This window comes from Hippocampus guttulatus, chromosome 10, assembly GCF_054856545.1.
Source record: "Hippocampus guttulatus isolate MCC_2025c chromosome 10, RoL_Hgut_1.0, whole genome shotgun sequence".
In the NCBI taxonomy this organism is placed as follows: domain Eukaryota; kingdom Metazoa; phylum Chordata; class Actinopteri; order Syngnathiformes; family Syngnathidae; genus Hippocampus; species Hippocampus guttulatus.
In genome coordinates this window covers 20,433,878-20,455,176 of record NC_141270.1, presented here as the reverse complement: position 1 = coordinate 20,455,176, position 21,299 = coordinate 20,433,878, and the positions used below count along the sequence as shown (strand labels likewise).

The 21,299-nt window shown below is 42.2% G+C and overlaps 1 protein-coding gene and 1 long non-coding RNA gene across 3 annotated transcripts; one reads left to right on the top strand and one right to left on the bottom strand.

Annotated features, from left to right (window-relative positions):
• Positions 1-1,747: 1,747 nt before the first annotated feature.
• Positions 1,748-15,586, bottom strand: macroh2a2 (macroH2A.2 histone). 2 transcript variants are annotated; one of them, XM_086121552.1, is made up of 10 exons: positions 15,463-15,586; positions 15,314-15,362; positions 11,824-12,001; positions 6,900-7,006; positions 6,425-6,622; positions 3,252-3,356; positions 3,025-3,124; positions 2,857-2,946; positions 2,515-2,689; positions 1,748-2,334 (listed from the first exon to the last, which is right to left on the bottom strand). In XM_086121552.1, exons 3-10 carry the CDS (start codon positions 11,993-11,995, stop codon positions 2,169-2,171), a joined length of 1,113 nt encoding a protein of 370 aa, XP_085977678.1. In that variant the 5' UTR covers positions 11,996-12,001; positions 15,314-15,362; positions 15,463-15,586; the 3' UTR covers positions 1,748-2,168. The 2 variants fall into 2 exon arrangements, with proteins under 2 accessions (XP_085977678.1, XP_085977679.1); XM_086121553.1 differs by having other exon boundaries at positions 15,449-15,542.
• On the top strand, positions 10,722-11,132 carry LOC147199561 (uncharacterized). The gene is made up of 3 exons (XR_015101988.1): positions 10,722-10,809; positions 10,881-10,976; positions 11,052-11,132. It is a non-coding gene; the product is annotated as an uncharacterized LOC147199561 (long non-coding RNA).
• Positions 15,587-21,299: the final 5,713 nt, after the last annotated feature.

The window sequence follows — 21,299 nt, the reverse complement described above, 5'->3', positions numbered from 1 at the left end:
CTGCCCCACTAAAATGTGTTCAAAATTAAACAACCAGATTCAAACTCTTGTTAAATTGGAGTCAGCACACACCCGCCCCCATTTAAAGTTGTTCTCGGAGGCTTTTCCTGACTTTTGTTTTACTTCCTAGCAGAAGCCTGAAGGTCTTGTGCCAATACCGCCTCCAATCCCTCGACCTTGTTTTAGGTCCCTGGTGCAGTTAAGAGGTAAAATCGGGCCTAAATAATCCAGCCCAACCCGACAGGGGCGGTTCTGGATCAATTTCACTGAGGGGGACGGGCTGGGGCCAGGGGTTTTGATGGGGGGGGCACATTCAACTCGGGGCTAAAAAGACAGATTCGAAATCTTATTTGACTTTTTATTTCTTCAGACTTTGAAATTGTAGTCATAACATTACACTGATGAGAAAAAAACAGTATTAGGAGGGCTAAAATGTCTGCAAGCGTAACAATACGTCTGTTGAGAATATTCAAACCAGGGGATGATATGGTACTAGCCTGCCGGGGACAAAAATTGCAAATACACTGAAGCTAGATGTTTTACATGCATATAATTATCCAAATTTTAAAAGGCAATGTCTTATATATTGATCCTGTTAAATAAAAATTAAAATAAAAAGGGAGACTAAAAAACTTACACACACACCCACGCACGCACACACACGCAAATAGCACTCGTGTTGTGGTAATTTCCTTCTCTGCGGACTGCTTCTCATTTTCCCGCTCATTTTTAAGTGGCGCAGCGCACTAAAGGGTCAGACTAGAATGTTAAATCACGCACTTTGGTTCCACCTTTCGCGTCGGTGACTCGGCACGATTGCGTAATCTGCGCTCGGAGGGGGGGGCCACAGGGGGGCCAGAATCGGTGCTACAGGGGCACTGGCCCCCGTTGGCCCCCCCCCAGAACCGCCACTGCAACCCGACCTGGCCCACGGGTATTAAAGCCCGACCCGGCCTGAGCCCAACCAATTAACTTGATTTGCAGGCCCGAGCCCGAAGCAAACCCGAAATTTCATATTTTATTTGGGAGGACTCGGGAGGAGGAGGGGTGATTTATGAAAACAAATTAAAGCCTGTCTTTTGTAACAAAATCTAAGTTAAACAAGACTGTATAAACATTTACATCTTTTATATTTCTGTTTTTGCAGAGGGTACGTGACAATTTTCCATCATTGACGAATTTTTTTAAGAGTTGACGGGAAAAATTTCAGGCCGTCCGTCATTTTGACAGGTTGAAAATTGGGCCACAAACCACTGCAGCAGTACATCCTTAAGAATCTAGCACGGCACTTTAAGAGAGAGAAGCAGAGAGACAAAGAACAATGATGGGTGGACAATAGACAGAGACAGGAAGGAGTTATTTGAGTTGTCATTGCAAGAGTTTAGTACAGTACGTGTTGTGATAAGGCGACGGTTGTTTATTTGCGAACCACGGTCTCTCGTGGCCAAAACTATTCATGGCCTCAAAACGCCTCAGCGCACTAAAGATATATTTATAAGTTTATTAGATATATTTATAATTTAAAAGTCAGCGAGAGAGAGGCCCGGCCCGACCTAAAGCAATGATTGACATTTTAGGCCCGACCCGAAGATCTTACCTCTGGTGCAGCTGGATGGAAAATAGCCACAAAGCGGGACGATTCCACGGCCATGTTCTTTTTGTGTCGACTCGTGTTATATTTGGACAAAAAGTGCAGCCTTGGCTTTTTGTGCTCTCAGTTCATTGAAATGAGTAGTCTTCACGCAAATGATGTAAAACGTTTTATTTCAAAGCAGAATGAGAACATTTTCTTTTTTTTTAATAACTAGAGTATCAGAAACTACATAAGCCCTGAAATAACTTCTATTTCTACATGGAATGTAAAACCATCCGTGACACACCAACATAACAGTAAACTTCAGGGACTTAAATGATCTAATCTCTAAAGGAGAGCAACATACAATTTCAGCCAACAGCTTCCCTCGAACATTTCTTGATTTAACTGGCACCTACTTCTGTTATCCACTACAGTGGCATGAATAAGGATGTCCTCTTCTCAAATTCACACTTTTTTTTGTGCATAGTTTCCCTTAAAGATACACACAAATATTTTTTTTAGGGAGAAGAGGATAAGTTCTTTTTCACAGCACTGTACTGGCACCATCAGCATGACCAACAAGTCAAATTCCTCACTTGGAGTCCAACTTGGCCATTTCCTGAATGTATATTCCGATGCTCTCACTGTCAAACACAACAAAGTATATGTTTTTCAGAGAGGAGTTGGTGGATGACACAAAGTGGTTGGAGATGGCCTTGAGGATGAGTTGGGCAGCTGTCGGCTTTGGGAATCCATGCCTGCGGAGGAGGTTTATGGAAGAACAGTTGTTACAACAATGAAGCCTCTCAAATTGGGTTGGTCCCATGCTGGGAAACTGGGCCGGGTTTCTATTTCATTTGTGACTGGATTTGAAGTTGGCAGAACGCTTGATCTGAAACGCAGGTCAGTTATTTGCATAAAAGTGGGTGTGTCCTCACCGTCCAGCAGGGAGCGAAGGGAAAGCCAAAGACTTGAATTTCTTCTCCTCTGCAGCCGAGAGGCAGTTCTCCACAGTCTTTTCTAGATGCTCTTCACACTTGTCCGACCCCCACTGTGGAACGTTGCAGTGGATGATGACGCGGGCTGTCATTCCAATGGCCTGGCTCACTGCCACTGCGCGGGGGGGAGAGAAACGTACTGTTCAACTTCAAAGATGTGCATTTTGCTCAACTGTCGACATGACTCGCAAGCACAACACACAAAAGAACAATCGTTTATTCCGTACTTCTGTTTTAACAGCCAATCGTCCAACATCAGTGTAGGATCAGTGCAATCGGTACCTGATGCCACCCCCAAAGGTCCCTGTGCTTTCCGTAGCTCCTTGACATCCTCCAGGAATTCTTGGCCTCCTGCCTTCTCCAAAGCATTCCCTGCAAACAACACCAGCAGCAGAAGATCAGGTGAATGCAAAAAGGCCGAACCATTTCTCCAAAGCGCTGCTTTCTCACCTACACCATCTCTGAGGTCCATCTCTGCATTTGTTGGGTTAATTATGGCATCTACCTTGATTGTTCCAATTTTGCCAATTTCAGTCACTGTGAGAGAAAGCTGTGGTTCCCAACCGTTAACGGCATCGTGTGAGTACAAGTTAGCATGAAAGCAGCTGACGTGACATTGGACCAAAGCAAAAAATAATAATAATAAAGAAATCCGGCCCTTATTATGCGGTTATTACCTTTTGACCAAGGAACAGGCTCTTGGCTGAGAGGATGGTAAATCCATCTCCTGGGCCATCTTCCACCGTGGAGTTTGGTACAGATTCTTTGTCCTTTGCTGTGTTCTTTTTACCATGCAGAGGTACAAGAACGGCACCATGAAACCGAACACACACATTAACACTAAAGCTGAATGATTTTCGAAAAATGATTCAAGTGTGAGTCCATCTGCGATTTTATATGCAAATGTTTTTACGTCCTCTTGCCATGTGTGATATTTCTTTATTTTTTTTAACAAAACACAGGCAAGAAATGTATCTGTTTGTATTGTAATAAAACAATACCAGATTTCTTGGACATACAGTAAATGTTTTCATCTTTATAGGTTATATTATGTTCCTGGTCTGCTTTTACTTGTTTTTTCTTCTCCAGTTACCTGCAGCGATGGGCTGGTGGGCTGAGCTTTCTGCTTCACACCCGTTATGATGATTAGCAGGGTACTTGAGAGCTGCTCCCAATGAGGGATGACATCAGATTATTGTTTGCTTTGCTCACCGGTGGGGTTTTTGTTGTTGTTTTTTTGGTCCTGCATGTCTCATTTTTTGAGTTCAGAGTTCCTGTAAGTGGAACCTTCTGTTTTTGTGAAGCTTACTTCAATCTCATCTTATTTTATGTTAGTTTTGCGTCAGCATTTTGTCTTAGCCTATTTCAGTATGTACTTTCTAACTTGAGCTTTTGTACTTTGGTGTTGACTTTTTCCTCATGTGCTACTGCTCCCTTTGTACTTTTTAATCCTATCACCACTCTGATTTGTGAATAAAACAGCTCTCAACTGATATTGGGTTTTGCCCTCAACTCATTTTTGACACCTCGTAACAGGTTACGCATCGGCTACAATTACCATGAATAATATGAGACTTTATCTTCTTTAGTTCGAGCTGTTACAGTAACTTGGTAAACACTTGAACTTGCAGTCTTAAGCATTCGCGCCAACAAAATTGCTACCAAACGAGCAAAAACTGGAATCGGTAAATCATACGTCAAATTACAACGATAATAACAACAAATCTATGGCTTTATCACTACAACGTTCAGGAAAAAAATATGTGGACTGAACTTAAGTACTGCACTTATCTAGACACAATATACACTCACCGGCCACTTTATTAGGTACACCATGCTAGTAACGGGTTGGACCCCCTTTTGCAACACGGTGCTGGAAGCATTACTCAGAGAGTTTGGTCCATATTGACATGATGGCATCACACAGTTGGCGCAGATTTGTCGGCTGCACATCCATGATGCGAATCTCCCGTCCCACCACATCCCAAAGATGCTCTATTGCAGGGGTGCCCATTACATCGATCCTGATCTACTGGTAGATCTAAGATAGGTCCCAAGTAGATCCGAGGAGTGTCAAGGAGAAAAAAAACCAAACAACCATTTGTGTGTCTTTGTAAATGTTAGAAATATATTTTTGGTTTTAATGTAGGCTGCACCCTAATCATCTTATCAGTCTCATTTTCACAAAAAAACATTTAAAAAATAAAATATAGCAGATAAATCTTGAATTTACGGTGGCACGTGATTACGTCACCGGAGGTTGTTAACGCTCAGCAGTCTGCAATTGCAGCTTGTGATCAGAGCTGTTGCGCTCTATCTATTATCGTCATTATTCTCATTAAAGAGTTTGCTTCGTGTACAATTCATTGAGGGCACGGGCAAAGAATAGGAATCTAGGAGGGCCCAGGGAAGCTCTTTAAAACGGCACGTGTGAGCTACGACAGTTAACAGGGCTGCAAAAGTGCATCGCATGCCTCAGTTTCAGGCTGTTTCTCATCATGGCTTGCATGTGTGTGTGTGTGTGTGTGTGTGTGTGCGCGTGCGTGCCGGTAAGGGTAGATCCCGGGAGGTTAGTTGATCGAAAAGTAGATCTTCGGTCCAAAAAGTTTGGGCACCCCTGCTCTATTGGATTGAGATCTGGTGACTGTGGAGGCCATTTGAGCACAGTGAACTCATTGTCATGTTTAAGAAACCAGTCTGAGATGATTCCAGCTTTATGAGATGGCACATTATCCTGCTGAAAGTAGCCATCAGAAGTTGGGTACATTGTGGTCATAAAGGGATGGACATGGTCATCAACAGTACTCAGGTAGGCTGTGGCGTTGCAACGATGCTCAATTGGTACCAAGGGGCCCAAAGAGTGCCAAGAAAATGTTCCCCACACCATTACACCACCACCACCAGCCTGAACTGTTGATACAAGGCAGGAAGGATCCATGTTGTTGATGCCAAATTCTGACCCTACCATCTGAATGTCGCAGCAGAAATCGAGACTCATCAGACCAGGCAACGTTTTTCCAATCTTCTATTGTCCAATTTCGATGAGCTTGTGCAAATTGTAGCCTCAGTTACCTGTTCTTAGCTGAAAGGAGTGGCACCCGGCGTGGTCTTCTGCTGCTGTAGCCCATCTGCCTCAAAGTTTGACGTACTGTGCATTCAGAGATGCTCTTCTGCCTACCTTGGTTGTAACGGGTGGTTATTTGAGTCACTGATGCCTTTCTATCACCTCGAACCAGTCTGGCCATTCTCCTCTGACCTCTGGCATCAACAAGGCATTTCCGCCCACAGAAGTGCCGCTCACTGGATAGTTTTTCTTTTTTGGACCATTCTCTGTAAACCCTAAATGGTTGTGCGTGAAAATCCCAGTAGATCAGCAGTTTCTGAAATACTCAGATCAGCCCTTCTGGCACCAACAACCATGCCACCACCAAGTCAATCAAATCACCTTTCTTCCCCATACTCATGCTCGGTTTGAACTGCAGGAGATTGTCTTGACCATGTCTGCACTGAGTTGCCGCCATGTGATTGGCTGATTAGAAATTAAGTGTCAACGTGCAGTTGGACAGGTGTACCTAATAAAGTGGTCGGCGAGGGTAAATGTATCATATAAACAATAATAAAGCCAACCAGCTGACCAAAAATAATGCTTTTTTTAAACTTCAGCCTTTGCGATTTGAAACTTGCATTCTATGACATTGCAATGTCAATTTGACTTTGATTCATTGTTCAGTTCTAATTGACACCTGAAGCAAAAGCATTACAGAGAGCTACAAGTGAAGTCAAACTTGGCCTGGGTCGCGACTGTTTCTCGTGCATACATGAAAGGAAGGGACACACTCAACTGACCGACCTTTGGCTTTCGCCCTCGTTTGCCTTTAACCTTTTTCAAGGGTTTGACGGCTTTGGTGCTTTTGGCGCGTAATGCCTTCTTCTCGGGGACGGATGCCTGGCTGTCCGCTTTGACTCGGCTTCCTCTCTTCTTGGAAAGAAGCTCCGGGTGAATGCGAGGCAGGACTCCTCCGTTTGAGATGGTCACGCCACGAAGAAGCTGGAAAACATCCAACTTTGAACCAACTCATCGGGAAATGACACTGTATGTTCTCAATTTTTCGTACATATGACGATGTAGCTCACGTCAGAAACACCCCCTTCTATAATGCTGAACAGGGAAGTGGGGCAATACAGTACATATGCGAACGTCTTCCATGTAACATGCAAAGTATTTTTAAGTTGAAAATCATACCTTCATTTTAATTTAAAATCATCTTTATCGTAAAATGGTAACTACCAACAGAAAGTGGTTGCTCATAGAATGTTGCACCTACCTGATTAAGCTCCTCATCGTTTGCCACAGCCAGCTTAATATGTCTCGGAGTGATTCTGCCTTTCTTGTTGTCCCGTGCGGCGTTTCCGGCCAACTCCAAAATCTCAGCTACAAAGAAGGCAAGTGGAAATCCATGACATATACAACATGTTAATTTTCATTTTAATTCATGTAGTTCGTGATGCCCATTGTCTTGGGAACAGTTGGAACGAAGACGAGCCGATTCGTTTTCTGTCTCTCTGACAGCGCAATGTGGACTACTGAATGAGAAATGGGGGCCTCCCAGAATGAAATAGTCAAACGTGTGATCTCAATCACCAAAATGCATGCAAGTACGGGCGATCAAGACAGCCACTCCCCAGTATATAGATGAGGGATAGGCAACACTTTTTTTTCAGTGCAAAGGGCTCTCGCGCATAAAAACATGACCATTAAAGGACGGCACTACACCTCTGACCAAGAAATCATAATTGAGTTCAAGGACTCACTTTGTACTTTTTTTTAAATCACAAAAAAAAAACCCAACTCAACTAAAATTGTATAACTGCGATACTATGTTTGTCCTGCATGTTATTCCAAATCCACATAAAAATATTAAGCCTCCTCACATTGAGGCGTAAGGCACTATAAAACCCAATGTCAGCACCACAAAGACATGTCTGCCATCTATTGGTGATTGGTAATAAAACAATTTTGAAACGACAGTCGACCCTTGCGTATTTGCAGTTTGTGCCTCGATGGGATCACCACCTTATCGTGGTGAGGCACTTTGCGCGTCTCCACGACCCCTAGAGCTATGTCGGCAGGAGTCCCGCACTCCTGGCAGGGTCACCCAAGCCGAACAGGTCGAAGGGTAGAGGCCAGACAAAGAGTGATCCCAAACCGGCACCTGGGGGCAGGCACAGGCGGAGTCCAACAGACCGGACTACCGGCAGCCCCCTGCAACTCTTGCCAGAAGAAGGTCGTCATGGGTACCCTCATGCCACCGGAAACCACCTGGCAGGAGTGAAGATGGTGGGAGTGAGGACTGTGCACCCACACCCTCACCTTAATCCAAACCTCTGCGCAAGCTTCTTGCCCCATTTGCAGTTTGGTAGTTCACATATTTGCAGAAGTGTCATTTTTCTTAAATATATTTATTTAATGCATGTTACATTCAAATTTAGATTGTAAATTTAAATGTTTAATGTTTTTTACATATTAGATATTTTTCCCCAGGATATTTTCCTGCCAATTCCTCCCATGTTTTTATTTTTATTTTTTTAAGAGAAATAAATATTGAATGTGTATCAGCGTAATTTTTTGGGGCCACTCAGTGTGGTGCTTGCAGGCCGCCACTTGGCCATCGCTGATATAGATCTTGATCGCCCGTACTTGCATGCATTTTGGTCACGTTATTTAAAACAATTCTTAAAGAAATGCGACACAATGCACACGAGTACGTAGCACACAAAGTGTCAGTGACAATTCAATGTGCACAACAGGGAGAAAAGATTATTGATAGAGCTGTCAGTTTAGCGCGTTTTTATTGGCATTAATTTAAATGAATTTTAACGGGATTAAATTTTTTCTCGCAAGATTAACGAGGCACACGTCACAAGCGGATGTTACGTTGCTCTATAAATACACCAGAAACAAAACAACAAGCGCGCTGCAGAAGTCCACGCCCATGTCTGTTTTGCCAGCCACGGCAATGCGAGACACCGAAAACGGATACTTAGAGAGTTTCTGAATGGAAAGTTTACTTTTAAAAAATTGCCAGATTGCTCCACTGACAAGACCAAAGTTACCTGTTCTTCTCTCTCTGTGTATCATACAGGTATACGATGTATGCCACTGACGCGATTGTTACTTGTTTGGAACTATTTTGTGTGGAAGGTTACAGCGTTCCGTGTCCATCTAAATAGAGCGCGGGTGGAGCTTCTCTGTGTTCGTCTGACAGTGACAGTGCGCTACTGTGGTGGCGATTTAGCGAAAATAAAACGTCTCCAGTGTTGTCATCGAACCAAGTGTAGTCATCCGAAACGAGGTCTACACAAAAACCGTGGAGAGACTTCCGCGCAAGAAGGACCAACACAATCAACATAGCCTGACTGTGTTAGGGGGAGTGAAACCCCCCTCTTTCAGAATGGTTTGCCCCAGCAGCACGGGTGAAGTGCGTGCGCTTGTTTGTACGGCCGGCAGTTTTGAATACAGCGGCACATAACGAACACTGGTGTCCGGTGTCTCGTTATTCTCCAACAAACATACAGAAACGGACTGCTGTGTTCAAAGCAAACTTGAGAAAAACGAAGTATGCAACCATGGTTTAAATCCACTATAGGCTGAGTACTAGTTTACCTTAGATGTGCACTTTATAATGTTATATTGCTCTGTTTTGATTTCATAAAAAAAAGCTGTTAAAGCAGCTGTTGAGTGACAAAATATTTTTTTCACTGTTGTTGATGGACAGTAATATTGTGTGAGAGATTATGTGTGAACAACTGCTCCAAGTGAAAAATGTTCATGTAAAATTGAAAATCGAAATTGTTATTTCAGTAAATATTTGCATTTGGCACATAGAAAACTGATTCATGATTCCAAGTTGATGAGAGCATTAAAATGGGGAAAAATAGGACAAAAAATGTAAAAGGAATTTCAGAAACGAAAAAAATGTGTGAGTAATCACGATTAATTTTTTAGTTCATTTGAGTTAATTATGACAGTTGCATTTTTAATTAGATTAAATATTTTAATCGTTTGACAGCTCTAATTATTAATCAATTTATGGAGATAAAACTATAAATATTTCATATTCAATATTGTGAGAACTTGTTGATTTCATCTCATTTATTTATGACATTTGTTCTTGTGGCCCGGTTGGTCTGACACAGACATATGGTGGCTCCGGGCCATCGTTTTAAGGTCGGACCCCTTTTCAGATGAAAACATAAACAGTGATATTGGATGTTGGTAACTTGAAATGCAAATACAGTAATCCCTCGTTTATCGGGGTTAATGGGGACCAAAACCACCCGTGATAAACAAAAATCCGCAAAGTAGCGACCAATTAACATATACAGGTAAGTCCGCGAACAGTCCGTGAGAAGCTGCAAAACAACAGCGAGTCACATAGAGCAACATATACAGTACTGTTATATGTTTGAAAAAATCCGCGATGCACCGAATCTGCGATAAACGAACCGCAAAATAGCGAGGGATCACTGAAGTGCTAAAATAACTCATTTTGGTACGTATACGGAATTGGGAAGTTAGTTCTTCAGTGTATGTATATTCATTCAAGGAGGAAAACAGGGAGAAGGTACTTCTTGAAGAAAAAAAATGAAATCTGCTTTGTTGTGAATGTGGGAAAAGTAAAAATACATTATTAGTAGAGAAAAATGAAAGGGGTCTTAATAATTTCAGAATGCACAAGATACACCCCGGACTGGTCACAGTTCATCCAACAATTCATACTTGTGTGTGCAATTGTGCACCATTGGACAAATTTGTCTTTAATCGATGTGGCATGTGTGTTTTTCGGCACATGAGGGCCTAAAGTTAACCAAGATTTCACTGTTCCCCTTCAGCTACAAATTCATTACATTAAAAAAAGTTTTTTTTTAAAGATTATAAAATCAAACTTGGGTAACATAATACAGTACAGTAAATATTCCCATCCCGGAATTCTATGGAAAGGAATATCCTTCACCCGGAATAAAAACCTATGCATTAACATTTTGACTACGATATTACATGTTACCGGAAGTTGCGTAAGCGGAAATTCCACTACCCGTAACCCGGATGGAGGCGTAATGCCGCGGGAGCTTAAATACACGCAACGCCCACCCGATGCGACGGAAAAGACTGACGCTGAAACAAGTTTTCACTTTGCGTTTTTCGATCATCAGATTCTAAACGACGACGTGCAAGTGAGTTTTTATTGCCGTGCGTTTTACTGTAATTGTGAATGATTTTAACTTTATTCACTTACGTCCTGGAGAACGCGGCACTAGCTTAAAAGCAGCACCCACTCGACATGACCGAAGAAACGTGTTCGCTTCGCCGTTTTCATTCATCAGATTCGAAACGAAGACGTGTAAGCGACTTTTTATTGGCGTGTGTTTTACTGTAATTGCGAAAGATTTTAACTTTATTCACTTACGTCGTGTAGATCATCGCATCGAAACGTAGAAGAGCTGTTAACGACTGGAGCGGAGCGAGTGAAATGCATCCGTTTGAGCGAGGCTGGACACAAAGTTAAAAAGATCCAGCAGACAGTCGGAAAGACGCAAATCTACGAAACTTTAAAAAACAAGGCATCGATTCAACTCCTGATGACAAGCCACCATTCAGCAAGGAAGCAATGCAAATGGCAACAAAAATCCTTCAGTATGCACAAGAATGACCAGACATCGGTGATCAACGGGACAGTTACTTGCAACTAGCAAGAAAACTGTATGACACGCAGGCAAACATTGTCATAAACCAAAGAATGCATCCAACAAAACAATCCAAAATACATATTTTTTTCCCAAGACAGAAAAAAATAAACATTAAAATACTGTATATATTTTACTGTTGTGATTTTTTTGGGATACACCTGTATTGCAGTTTTTGTTATATCAACAGTTTTTGGACAGTATATTTTTGTATTTTATTGATTGTGTTGTTACACGTGCATTTTGTCAACATACTTGCAGGTTCATAAAGGACATGTACCATGCTCATTTCCCAAATGAGGAATTTCTGTTATCAGGACAAATTGGACAGCGCAAACACGAGTCCGTACTAGAGAATATTTACTGTATAGGCCAACAGGAAGAAATTACAATCGAGTGGCAGTCCGGAGTGATAAAGATGAGCGGGCACCGTTCGAGGTTTGCCACATTAAATGTAAACAGAGGGCAGCCTTTTTGGATAAACACATTGTGCTGTCACCCTACCTGCCAAGTATTCGATGACTGCTGCCATGTAGACAGGTGCTCCCATGCCGATGCGATATTTATGTGTGCCGGTGCGCAGATACCTCATCATTCGGCCAACAGGGAAGATGACCCCTGCCCGAGATGAGCGGGACAGCTTGGTGACCTTCTTTTTCCCCCCTCTGGCAGACATCTCCTTCTGCGGCACCAAACGGGGTAAGAGACAAGAGTCCAAGAATATCAAAAGGACACACACTGTACCTTTCCAAAGATATCAAAGGACGGTTTCAAGTGAGACAGTCATGCAGGGCTTTGCTTAACAGTTTATTATTGTGGGCGTAGAACTGCACTCCATACTCAAGAGTGGTGTTTGTAATATTTTACTTATTTGATTATATGAGTAGGCAAAATACCAACAATATGTAATATTACTCAGTTATTTAATAACAAGTAAAAGGTTGATTTTGGACACATGACTCACATGCTTGTTAAAACTGAAAGGCATTTCAACTCTAAAACCATAAACCAGAAGTGTCTTTTTTTTTACCCTCCCCCCGCAGGCTACATTGGAATTACGGCTACCTTCAAATGACCATTCTGACTGAAAAATATAGTAAATGTTTAATTATCTTATCATATTAATACATGGGCGGTGGTCCAGTGGTAAGCGCGTCGACCTCACAGTGCAGAGTCACCGGGTTCAATTCCAGCTCCGGCCTCCTTGTGTGGAGTTTGCATGTTCTCCCTGGGGCTGCATAGGTTTTCTCTGGGTACTCCGGTTTCCTCCCACATTCCAAAAACATGCATGGCAGGCTGATTGACCACTCCAATTTTGTCCCTCGGTGAGCGTGGATGGTTGTTCGTCTCTGTGTGCCCTGCGATTGGCTGGCAACCGGTTCAAGGTGTCCCCCGCCTATTGCCCGAAGACAGCTGGGATAAGCTCCAGCTCCCGCCCCCCGCGACCCATGTAAGGATAAGCGGATAGGTAAATGGATGGATGGATATTATTACATATTCACAGCAAATGGATGGATGACTACTTTTGAAATCAGATGTCAAGGATCATGTTTTTTTCATGTGAATAAAAATAACCAAATCCTTGCAAAATCTCAATGTTTTGATTAAACAGAAATGGCCATTCCGTTCCTGGGAATACCCATTTCCCTAAAACGACTGACAGAAACACGCCCAGCCTGTCTTGCGTGTGTAATCCGCCAATACACTACTTCTGACCGAAAGTGATGCGCCGCTTTGTCTTCATGCGTGTTGACCGTTTTTGTATGCGGGAGGGAGTGACTTCACTTCGCTTTAAGTAGACAAAGAAGAGAAGCACTCGTTCTTCATCCAAAGAAAGTTTACACATTGCCAATCAGTCTGGTGACCGATGGTGGTTGTGTTGACAGCTGAACGGTCAGCGGCTGGATGGATGTAAGGCTTGAGGAGCCGACGATGCGGATTTGGAACTGGGAGTCGCGGCTTGGAGTTTGAAGCGGATTACGTGGGACAGGAGAAGTGAACGAATCTCTTTTCATCAATGGACGCTCCAGCTTCGTGTCTGCTTTCAAAACTTAGCTTGTAGCAGACGTGTGCACATTTTCAGCATGACGTCTCTGACCCACTGGTGAAAGGACACTTTGATCCTCTCCTCTTTCATTTATAACTGCTTCAGACAACAAAGTGTATGCAGAAAAGTGGTGAAGATTGCACGACTGTCTGTGTCCTATGTGTTGTGTTGTGTTATTTTTGTTATTTTGACTTCAAAATGGCGCCGCGAGAGTGGCTGCCTTTCCAGCAGCTCCTATATTTTGTTGTTGTACTTCTTCCTTTCATAACTTTGCTGCTGTAAATTGGGAATTTCTCCATTGCGAGACTAATAAAGGTTTTCGTATCTTGGTTGACACTTCAACAGTTGTAAACGATTCAATCCAGCTGGCTGTTTTTTTTTTCCTTTTTAATTTTATTTGGTTGCGTCCGCTTTTTTATGTGCATGCATGTGACGTACTGTGCACCGACGCAAGGCGGCCAAAAGTTCATTTCAACCTACTTGGGCAAAATGGGTTAAGGACAAAAATTGCCTTGGAACACTGATCACCCAACTGCGTGTACTGCTTTGGGAACGTGCTGGCAGAGCTTCAGGAAGGCGTGTGTGGACTTATTTATTAAATACAACACCCCACACTCAAAAACGTAACGCAAGGAAACGTGAAACGTAAGGACGGAAGTGCTTTAAAAGGACAAAGACTAATATGGACACAAGACGACTATTTTATTAATAAGGAGAGAGGGACGATGATGGAAGGGTGCCTGGGTCGCAGACACACGATGGACCTGCAAAATAGGGTAAAGTGCCCATCTCTGTTATTAGACATGACAATTTAAAATTTTGGTAAAATTTTTTGAAAGAATTATGGACGTTTCTCCACATGATTTGATTTTGCGGTCCACGTAAATTGGTGCGGACCTCCAGTTTGACACCGGTGCCATAGAAAAACTCTTGTATCATATATCTTGATCAATTAATTAACCAATCATTCAAGTTTTAATCTATTCTGTGCTCCCTACTTTACAGAGACAGTTTGGGTCAGACTTACAGCAGGAAAACTTGAGGGATTCACACAGTATCCTTTTGTGGCCCGTCAGGCACAGAACAAAAATGTAAAAATCTAAGTTAAAAACAAACAAACTGGTAAGCATTGTACACTGTCTATCTGCCAACTGAGAAGGAAGTGGAGGCTTCAACATGTTTTGCTTTTTTCATAACCTGATAATGGAATGGCCAGGTGTCCCAATTCGTTTGTCCATTTACGTCACGTCCACCGTGAGTAGGAAGCAATAATATTGGGTCTATTTTTTTAATGTGTTTTTAGGAATAATTTGATAACGTTTGTAATGTATGAACGGTTGTTGGCCCTCGGTATTGCATTATTTTGGAACACGGCGACGTATGTCGACGCTATTTGGTTATCGTGCATCATGTTCGTGTTCGCACTAACTCGCACGGGTTCTCTGGGGCTGAAAGGCTGGCATTTCAGTGGAGGGATACAGGCACAGTTCACTCAGCCAATGGAAAAGACGGGGCGAAGCACAACTCAACGTAGCTACGCAGACGCTCGATTTAAGCATTTCAGCCATTTACTTTGTACAAAAGCAATCCCCAGCAGTAATGGCTTGAGCGACTCGTGCAACACTTACAAACACGAAGCAATCAACGTAATGCAGTGCCAATATATGTCTATACCTATACATTTATATGTACATACAAGAAATAGCGAGTTGCCTGTGTCATATTACTCCGCACATCTCGCGAGCTTCCACTGTTAGTTATTCTGATACATTTTCCTTCAATAACACACTTCAACAAGGCCATTCCCGCCCACTTATTTTCTCATGTACAGCTCCAGTGCTCACGACAACCTCATCAGGCAATGGAGACTAGGAATAGAACGTGTCCCCCCTGCCAAACATGAGGCGCCGATGCGTGAAAATTAGACAAATGGTCCAAGTTTCCTACCTGTTTTTCTGCCCTCCTGTCACTCGACACACACGCGCCCTCGTTGCTCCTGAAGAGAACACAGCAGATGAACCAACACACCCCAGCCAAAGAAAGCCAAAGTCTTAATCTGAATTCACTGCTCGTGTGTACTACCTAAGGTTAATTACCCTCAAGCCCCTCTTAAAAAATACAGCAAGAAGGGCACGCGCAAGCTGTATGGAGGCTGTCTCTGTGCTACTGATGCTGGAAAGGGGAAAAATTCAATACCGGAGAAAAGTCGATGAACCCCCCCCCCCCCCGTAGCGACAGTCCAAAAGAAACGTTTGATCAATGGCGATGTGATTTGAACGTGTTAAACCAGGCAGATTGGAAACAAAACAAAAATAATTGCACCTTTTGATCTGTGGAGCAGCTATAAAATGATAACGAAGGTACAGCAATTTCGCAAAACACGTAATTTGAGACTCATTGTAAAATTTGACAACAATGTTTGAACTAATGTAAGCAGCATCGTTTTTCTAATATCGTACCTTTATATCCAAAATAGAATGCCAAAACGGACCTAAAATTTGGGAGAAAAATGTCTCTGCAAGCCTCTTGTAATTCCATTCAGTTTGTTGTTACGCTATGTTTTTCAAGTTATTAAAATGTTTTACACGTTAAAATAAACAGGCAACGATCATTTATAGAGGTGTCAAGCAACATGGATAATTCATACAATTAAATTGGCTTGAGTCAAAGTGAGAGTCTACAGTTAGCAGCAGCAATCAGATAATTAGTATGCATACGAGATGGATTTATAAAGGTGTACATATTGATTGAATGTTATAATATTCGTTTCATTTATTGCGAAATGTAATACTTAGTAATGCACTCGAACTAGCTAATAGTATCTGTACCTGTACTAGGTTTCCTATGACTGGGTGCTTAGTGAGACATGCCATGATTTGCTGACAAGCAACAGGCTGTGATTCAACGTTGCAAGCTCGTTTGGTGGGCTGTGTGTCATACTGTATTTGAAATTTGACTTTAGCCAAATGTGAATTTATAGATATCTGTTGTTGATATTTGCTTTTTTTTCCCACAACATTTGTAAATAACACGAATTACATTTGGCCAATTTTGTCATCTTGTGATCTGTGAATGCACAATTACCTACCAATAAAGTTTAGTGATGACATGCCAATGAAGTAGGACTTTTTGCACCATGGCAATATTGAACTACCAGTTGTCACCATATCTTCCGCACCATGAAACACACGTTTAAACCTCAGTAGTACACATGGCACATGAATGTGTTTGCCTTGCTGGCCTACTAAATGTGGTCATATTTAATGGCTATATATAGTTGAAACGGTAGACCTAGATGTAACATTTTAATATAACGTAATAGTCATTATGGCCTTTGTAAAAATGTTTTTGTGATGTGGCCCAAGCTTTTGTCCCTAAAGTCAAGTCAAAATTGTCATGGGGTGGATTCATCTGATTAATAATAATTTCACAAAAGCGAGATTCATCACAAAACTGAATTTTGATGATCAGGACAAATAGAACATATTGAAAATGAAATTTATGTCCGTAACTATGAATCCCGAATGATGCAAGGGGCGGTGCTTGAAGCACTGAATGAGTTCAGTCTTTGCCAAGGTTGTTTTAATTCATGAAAAAATTACAATCGAAAAAACGTCTTCATTCACTAAAAATATGATGTTTTAAAAAATGAAAACTCACTACAACTGAGTCTTATGTTTATAAACGGCCCCAAAACTCATATTTTATCTTCATTGACAAAGATGAAAACAAAGGTCATTTTAGCTATAATTATACAGTAGTTAGTTTGGGGTAGTTTATAAACATGAGTTTCAGAGTTATTTTATAGGTGTATTTCTTTTTGCCGTATGCCTGTGCAGAGAAGGAAGGTCAAACAGTCATTTGAGAATTGTATTTACTTTTCTTACTTACACAATAATTAATACCCCCCTCCCCTTTTTTTTATCTTGCACACGACAAAGTCTCTATTAGAAAAATAAAACTAATACTCAAACTAATAAAACCGAAACTAAAACAAAGCATTTCTGAAAGAATGAAAACTAACAAACCTGTTATAAAAAATGAATACTGAAAAATAACTGAATCTAAAACAACAAAAGTTTTTTAAAAAACTACCTTATCTGGAAAAAATGCCAAACTATATAACCATGGTCTTTGCACATGTTTTCTGCAATTACCTTCAGACATGTATAATGTATTTAGAAAGAAATCTCTTAATTCTCTTGACAGGATCTTCAAGTGATGAGGATCAGATGTGAAGGTGGAAGAAGTAATGATGGAATGCTCAGCCTTTGATAACAAAACATAAGAGACAAAAATCAAGAAAAAACAATTCTACAATACAACAGGCTGCCAATCTCTTCAGTACTGCCTCTAATGCACTGGTGTCAAACTCAAGGCCGGGACCAGATTCGGCCCGCCGCATCATTTTATGTGGTACCCCGAAAGAAAATCATGTGTGCCAACTTACATGGTCCTTGCTAAAAAATGTTCAGAAATGTCAAATTGTGATGTGTTACCCATAAAAGTAATAATGCAATAACGCGATGAAACATTTTTCAAAAGCGGCCCGCAACGAAAATGAGTTTGACACCCCTGCTCAAACGAATCACTCCTGGCGGCCTACAACGCTTGTGGGATTCATCTTGTAAAATAAAAATAACTGAGGATATTTTCCAGGATAAGCTTCCTTGAAATCCAGAGTCATTTCTCTGAACTGTTTGTCACCTAGTCCATGAGGTGCTGGAATCCCCATACTAGACACCTGACACCGAAGATCTTTACTGTGAAGGCCGGGTGACCACACTGAGACAGTCAAAAGCCTGCTTGGGTTCCCCTTTGGCTCCAGTAAGGCTATTAATCCTGGCCAAAATAAACAATTCAAAAAATAAGAAAAGATAAGAAAACCTTTATTAGTCTCGCAATGGAGAAATTCCCAATTCACAGCAGCAAAGTTACGAAAGGAAGAAGTAGAACAACAAAATATAGGAGCTGCTGGAAAGGCAGCCACTCACGCAGCGCCATTTTGAAGTCAAAATAACAAAAATAACACAACACAACACATAGGACACAGACAGTCGTGCAATCTTCACCACTTTTCTGCATACACTTTGTTGTCTGAAGCAGTTATAGATGAAAGAGGAGAGGATCAAAGTGTCCTTTCACCAGTGGGTCAGAGACGTCATGCTGAAAATGTGCACACGTCTGCTACAAGCTAAGTTTTGAAAGCAAACACGAAGCTGTAGCGTCCATTGACGAAAAGAGATATGTATCAAGCCGTTTATTTTCACCTTTTCAACGAGTTTATTTGAATTTTTGCACTGGAAATAGGGGTAAGTGGGCTGTGAGATGCCTGATCCAGCAGACAGAGCTGAAGAGGAAAAAAAATGGCTTCAGTGGCCCGTGGCCCAGTTTCCTGTACGGATCTCAAACAAAACCACGATTATATTAATCTGGTTTAATTGAATTCACACTAATTAAATGATCCACCTGTAATCTGAAATTTATTAATTTGAGACTTTCAGATTCAGAGGGTGCGGTGAAAACCTTGAGTGGAATATTTCAAAAATTTTAACTGTGTGCGTGTGTGTGTCATAAAAGGGAAAAGGAAATAATCCAAAAACTGTTTTTGTGAAAATGAGAAGAAGCAGTTGAACGAAAGAATTTCAAAATGCCTCGCAAGAGACCAATATTGCGTTCTACACCATCAAAGGCTGAGTGTGCATCACTGACTCAAAATAGCGGGAGAAAGACTTGGCTGTGAAGATATATATATATATATTTTTTTTTTAGGGTGGAGTCGTTTTCAGTTTTTAATAATAATAATAATAAATTTCATTTCTAAGCGCCTTTCAAAACACTCAAGGACACCTTAAAATCAAAACAAGAACAATAAAACCACAGATAAAATTATAAATAATAAAAGGAGAGATGAATATGAACTGAGTATGCGTTTTGAGATCAGATTTGAATGTGGGAAGAGAATCAATATTTCGGATGTTGGGTGGGAGTGAGTTCCAGAGTTTGGGGGCAGAGCGGCTGAAAGCTCTGCACCCCATCGTGCTGAGACGAGCTGAGGGTACACAGAGGTGGAGGGAGGATGAAGACGGTCTTTGAGGATATCCTGGACAAGACAACCCCTCCCAGCAAGCGAATGAATTTTTCCGAGCCTTGCTTGTTGTTTTTTGTTCTTTTTTGTTGTTTTTAGGGGTGCTCCGTCCGGCGCTGCACCGATGTATTTTGCTGCGATATATTTTGCACCGCAGCAAATTGTGTGGTGCGTTCACACGTACAAAGCCGCTGAGTGTGTCAGCACGGGCACAGCGTCGGTGCAGCCCCACTTGCGTTCACACGGCAGTTTCTGCAGCGGAGCAAAACGACAGAAAACAAATGAGCTGTCGTGTTGGTTCTTTTTAAAACGTATACACAACTCAAGCGACTACTGGACAGGCACGTCCTTCTCCTTCTCGGTCTCCGTGCCTTCTGCTCGAAAGTGACTGCCCCCGAAAACGTAAATCAACGATGACTTCAATGACACTCAGAAAAGCGAATACGTAATGCGCCAAACAGAAAATGAAGAGAGGAAATCACAAAATAAATTATATGGGGGGCGGGGGGTTGTGGACACACAACAAAGGAACAAACTACACAAACAACTCCGAGACAGTCCAGTCTCCTACAAAAGGAAAGATGTTACCAGCCAAGTCTTGTGTCATTATTAAACAAACACATGACGGAAGTCCGACAGAGCACGAAAGCAACACATTTTCGCCGTACGTACGCTTCACAAGCATTTGCTCTGGAGCAAATTTAACCCAGTTGCGTTCACACGTGCAAATTTACATCAGTGCTGCTTCGCAAACGAGCATTTGCTCCGGAGCAAATTTTTAAACCACCTCCCTGAGGTGGATCAAATTTGGTCCGGTGTAAGCCTTTTTCCGGGGCTACGCCGGAGCTAATTTGCACGTGTGAACGCTCTACTGGGGCAGCCCCGGCGTAGCACCGGACCAAATCTTGCCGTGTGAACACCCCTTTTGTCTTTTTGTTTTGTCACATGTTGTTTGTTGTTTCATCGTGTGGACCTGACATGGACTGTTTTCAGCATTTTTTTGGCCACGACATTCGTCAAAGGAGAAGTATCTGTGCTTGGTGGTTGCATGCACGCCTGCACCAGCACAGATTTTGATTGGGAGGAATGTCGGCGCCATTGACTGTCGGTGCCGGACAGACCTGTGGCGCTTGTGTTTTTTGCGCCTGTAATGGGCAGCATTTTTCACAACCCCGTTTTGTTCAGTGAAGATGTCGGCGCTGTTGGACAGTCGGCGTTGGTGCGGCTGGATGGATGGCTGCTGAAGTTGAGGATGAGGAGAGAGGAGCGTCGGCGCAGAGCGCCGATGCGTATTTGGAACCAAGAGTCGCTGCTTGGAATTGAAATGGATTTCCATGCGACAGGAGAAGTGAACCAATCTCTTTTTTTCGTCAATGGATGCTACAGCTTCTTGTTGACTTTGAAACTTAGCTTGTAGCCGACGTGTGCACATTTTGAGCATGACGTCTCTGATCCACTGGTTAAATGACACTTTGATTCTCTCCTCTTTCATCTCAAACTGCTTCAAACAACAAAGCGTGTGACGGAAAAGTGGTTAGGACTGCACGACTGTCCGTGTTTTATGTTTATAAGTAGCGCTTAACAAAACAGTTACCATAAAGTAAAATAATAAACACAACACATGTTTTGTTAAGCGCTTTGTTACAGCTGCCGCTGTTGTGAAAGCGCTATATAAATCAGCATGTAATGTATTGTATTGTATTGTAATAGTCCAAAGCCGACGCCGGCTACATCGCTGCCGCGAGGAGCATTAGCCGACCTCACCAGGCTAACACGCTGCCGCTGCGCGGCCGGCGTGAGGACGACCAAAAGGAGGCGATGCCCCCGGGCCACCGAAGTGGAAGC

Coding starts and splice junctions, on each gene's coding strand:
- macroh2a2 (XM_086121552.1), bottom strand. CDS start 11,995: ATGTCTGCCAGAGGGGGGAAAAAGAAGGTCACCAAGCTGTCCCGCTCA. Junction 2,947..3,024: donor GGACCTCAGAGATGGTGTAG/GTGAGAAAGCAG, acceptor TGTTGTTTGCAG/GGAATGCTTTGGAGAAGGCA. Junction 2,690..2,856: donor ACCTTTGGGGGTGGCATCAG/GTACCGATTGCA, acceptor CCCCCCGCGCAG/TGGCAGTGAGCCAGGCCATT.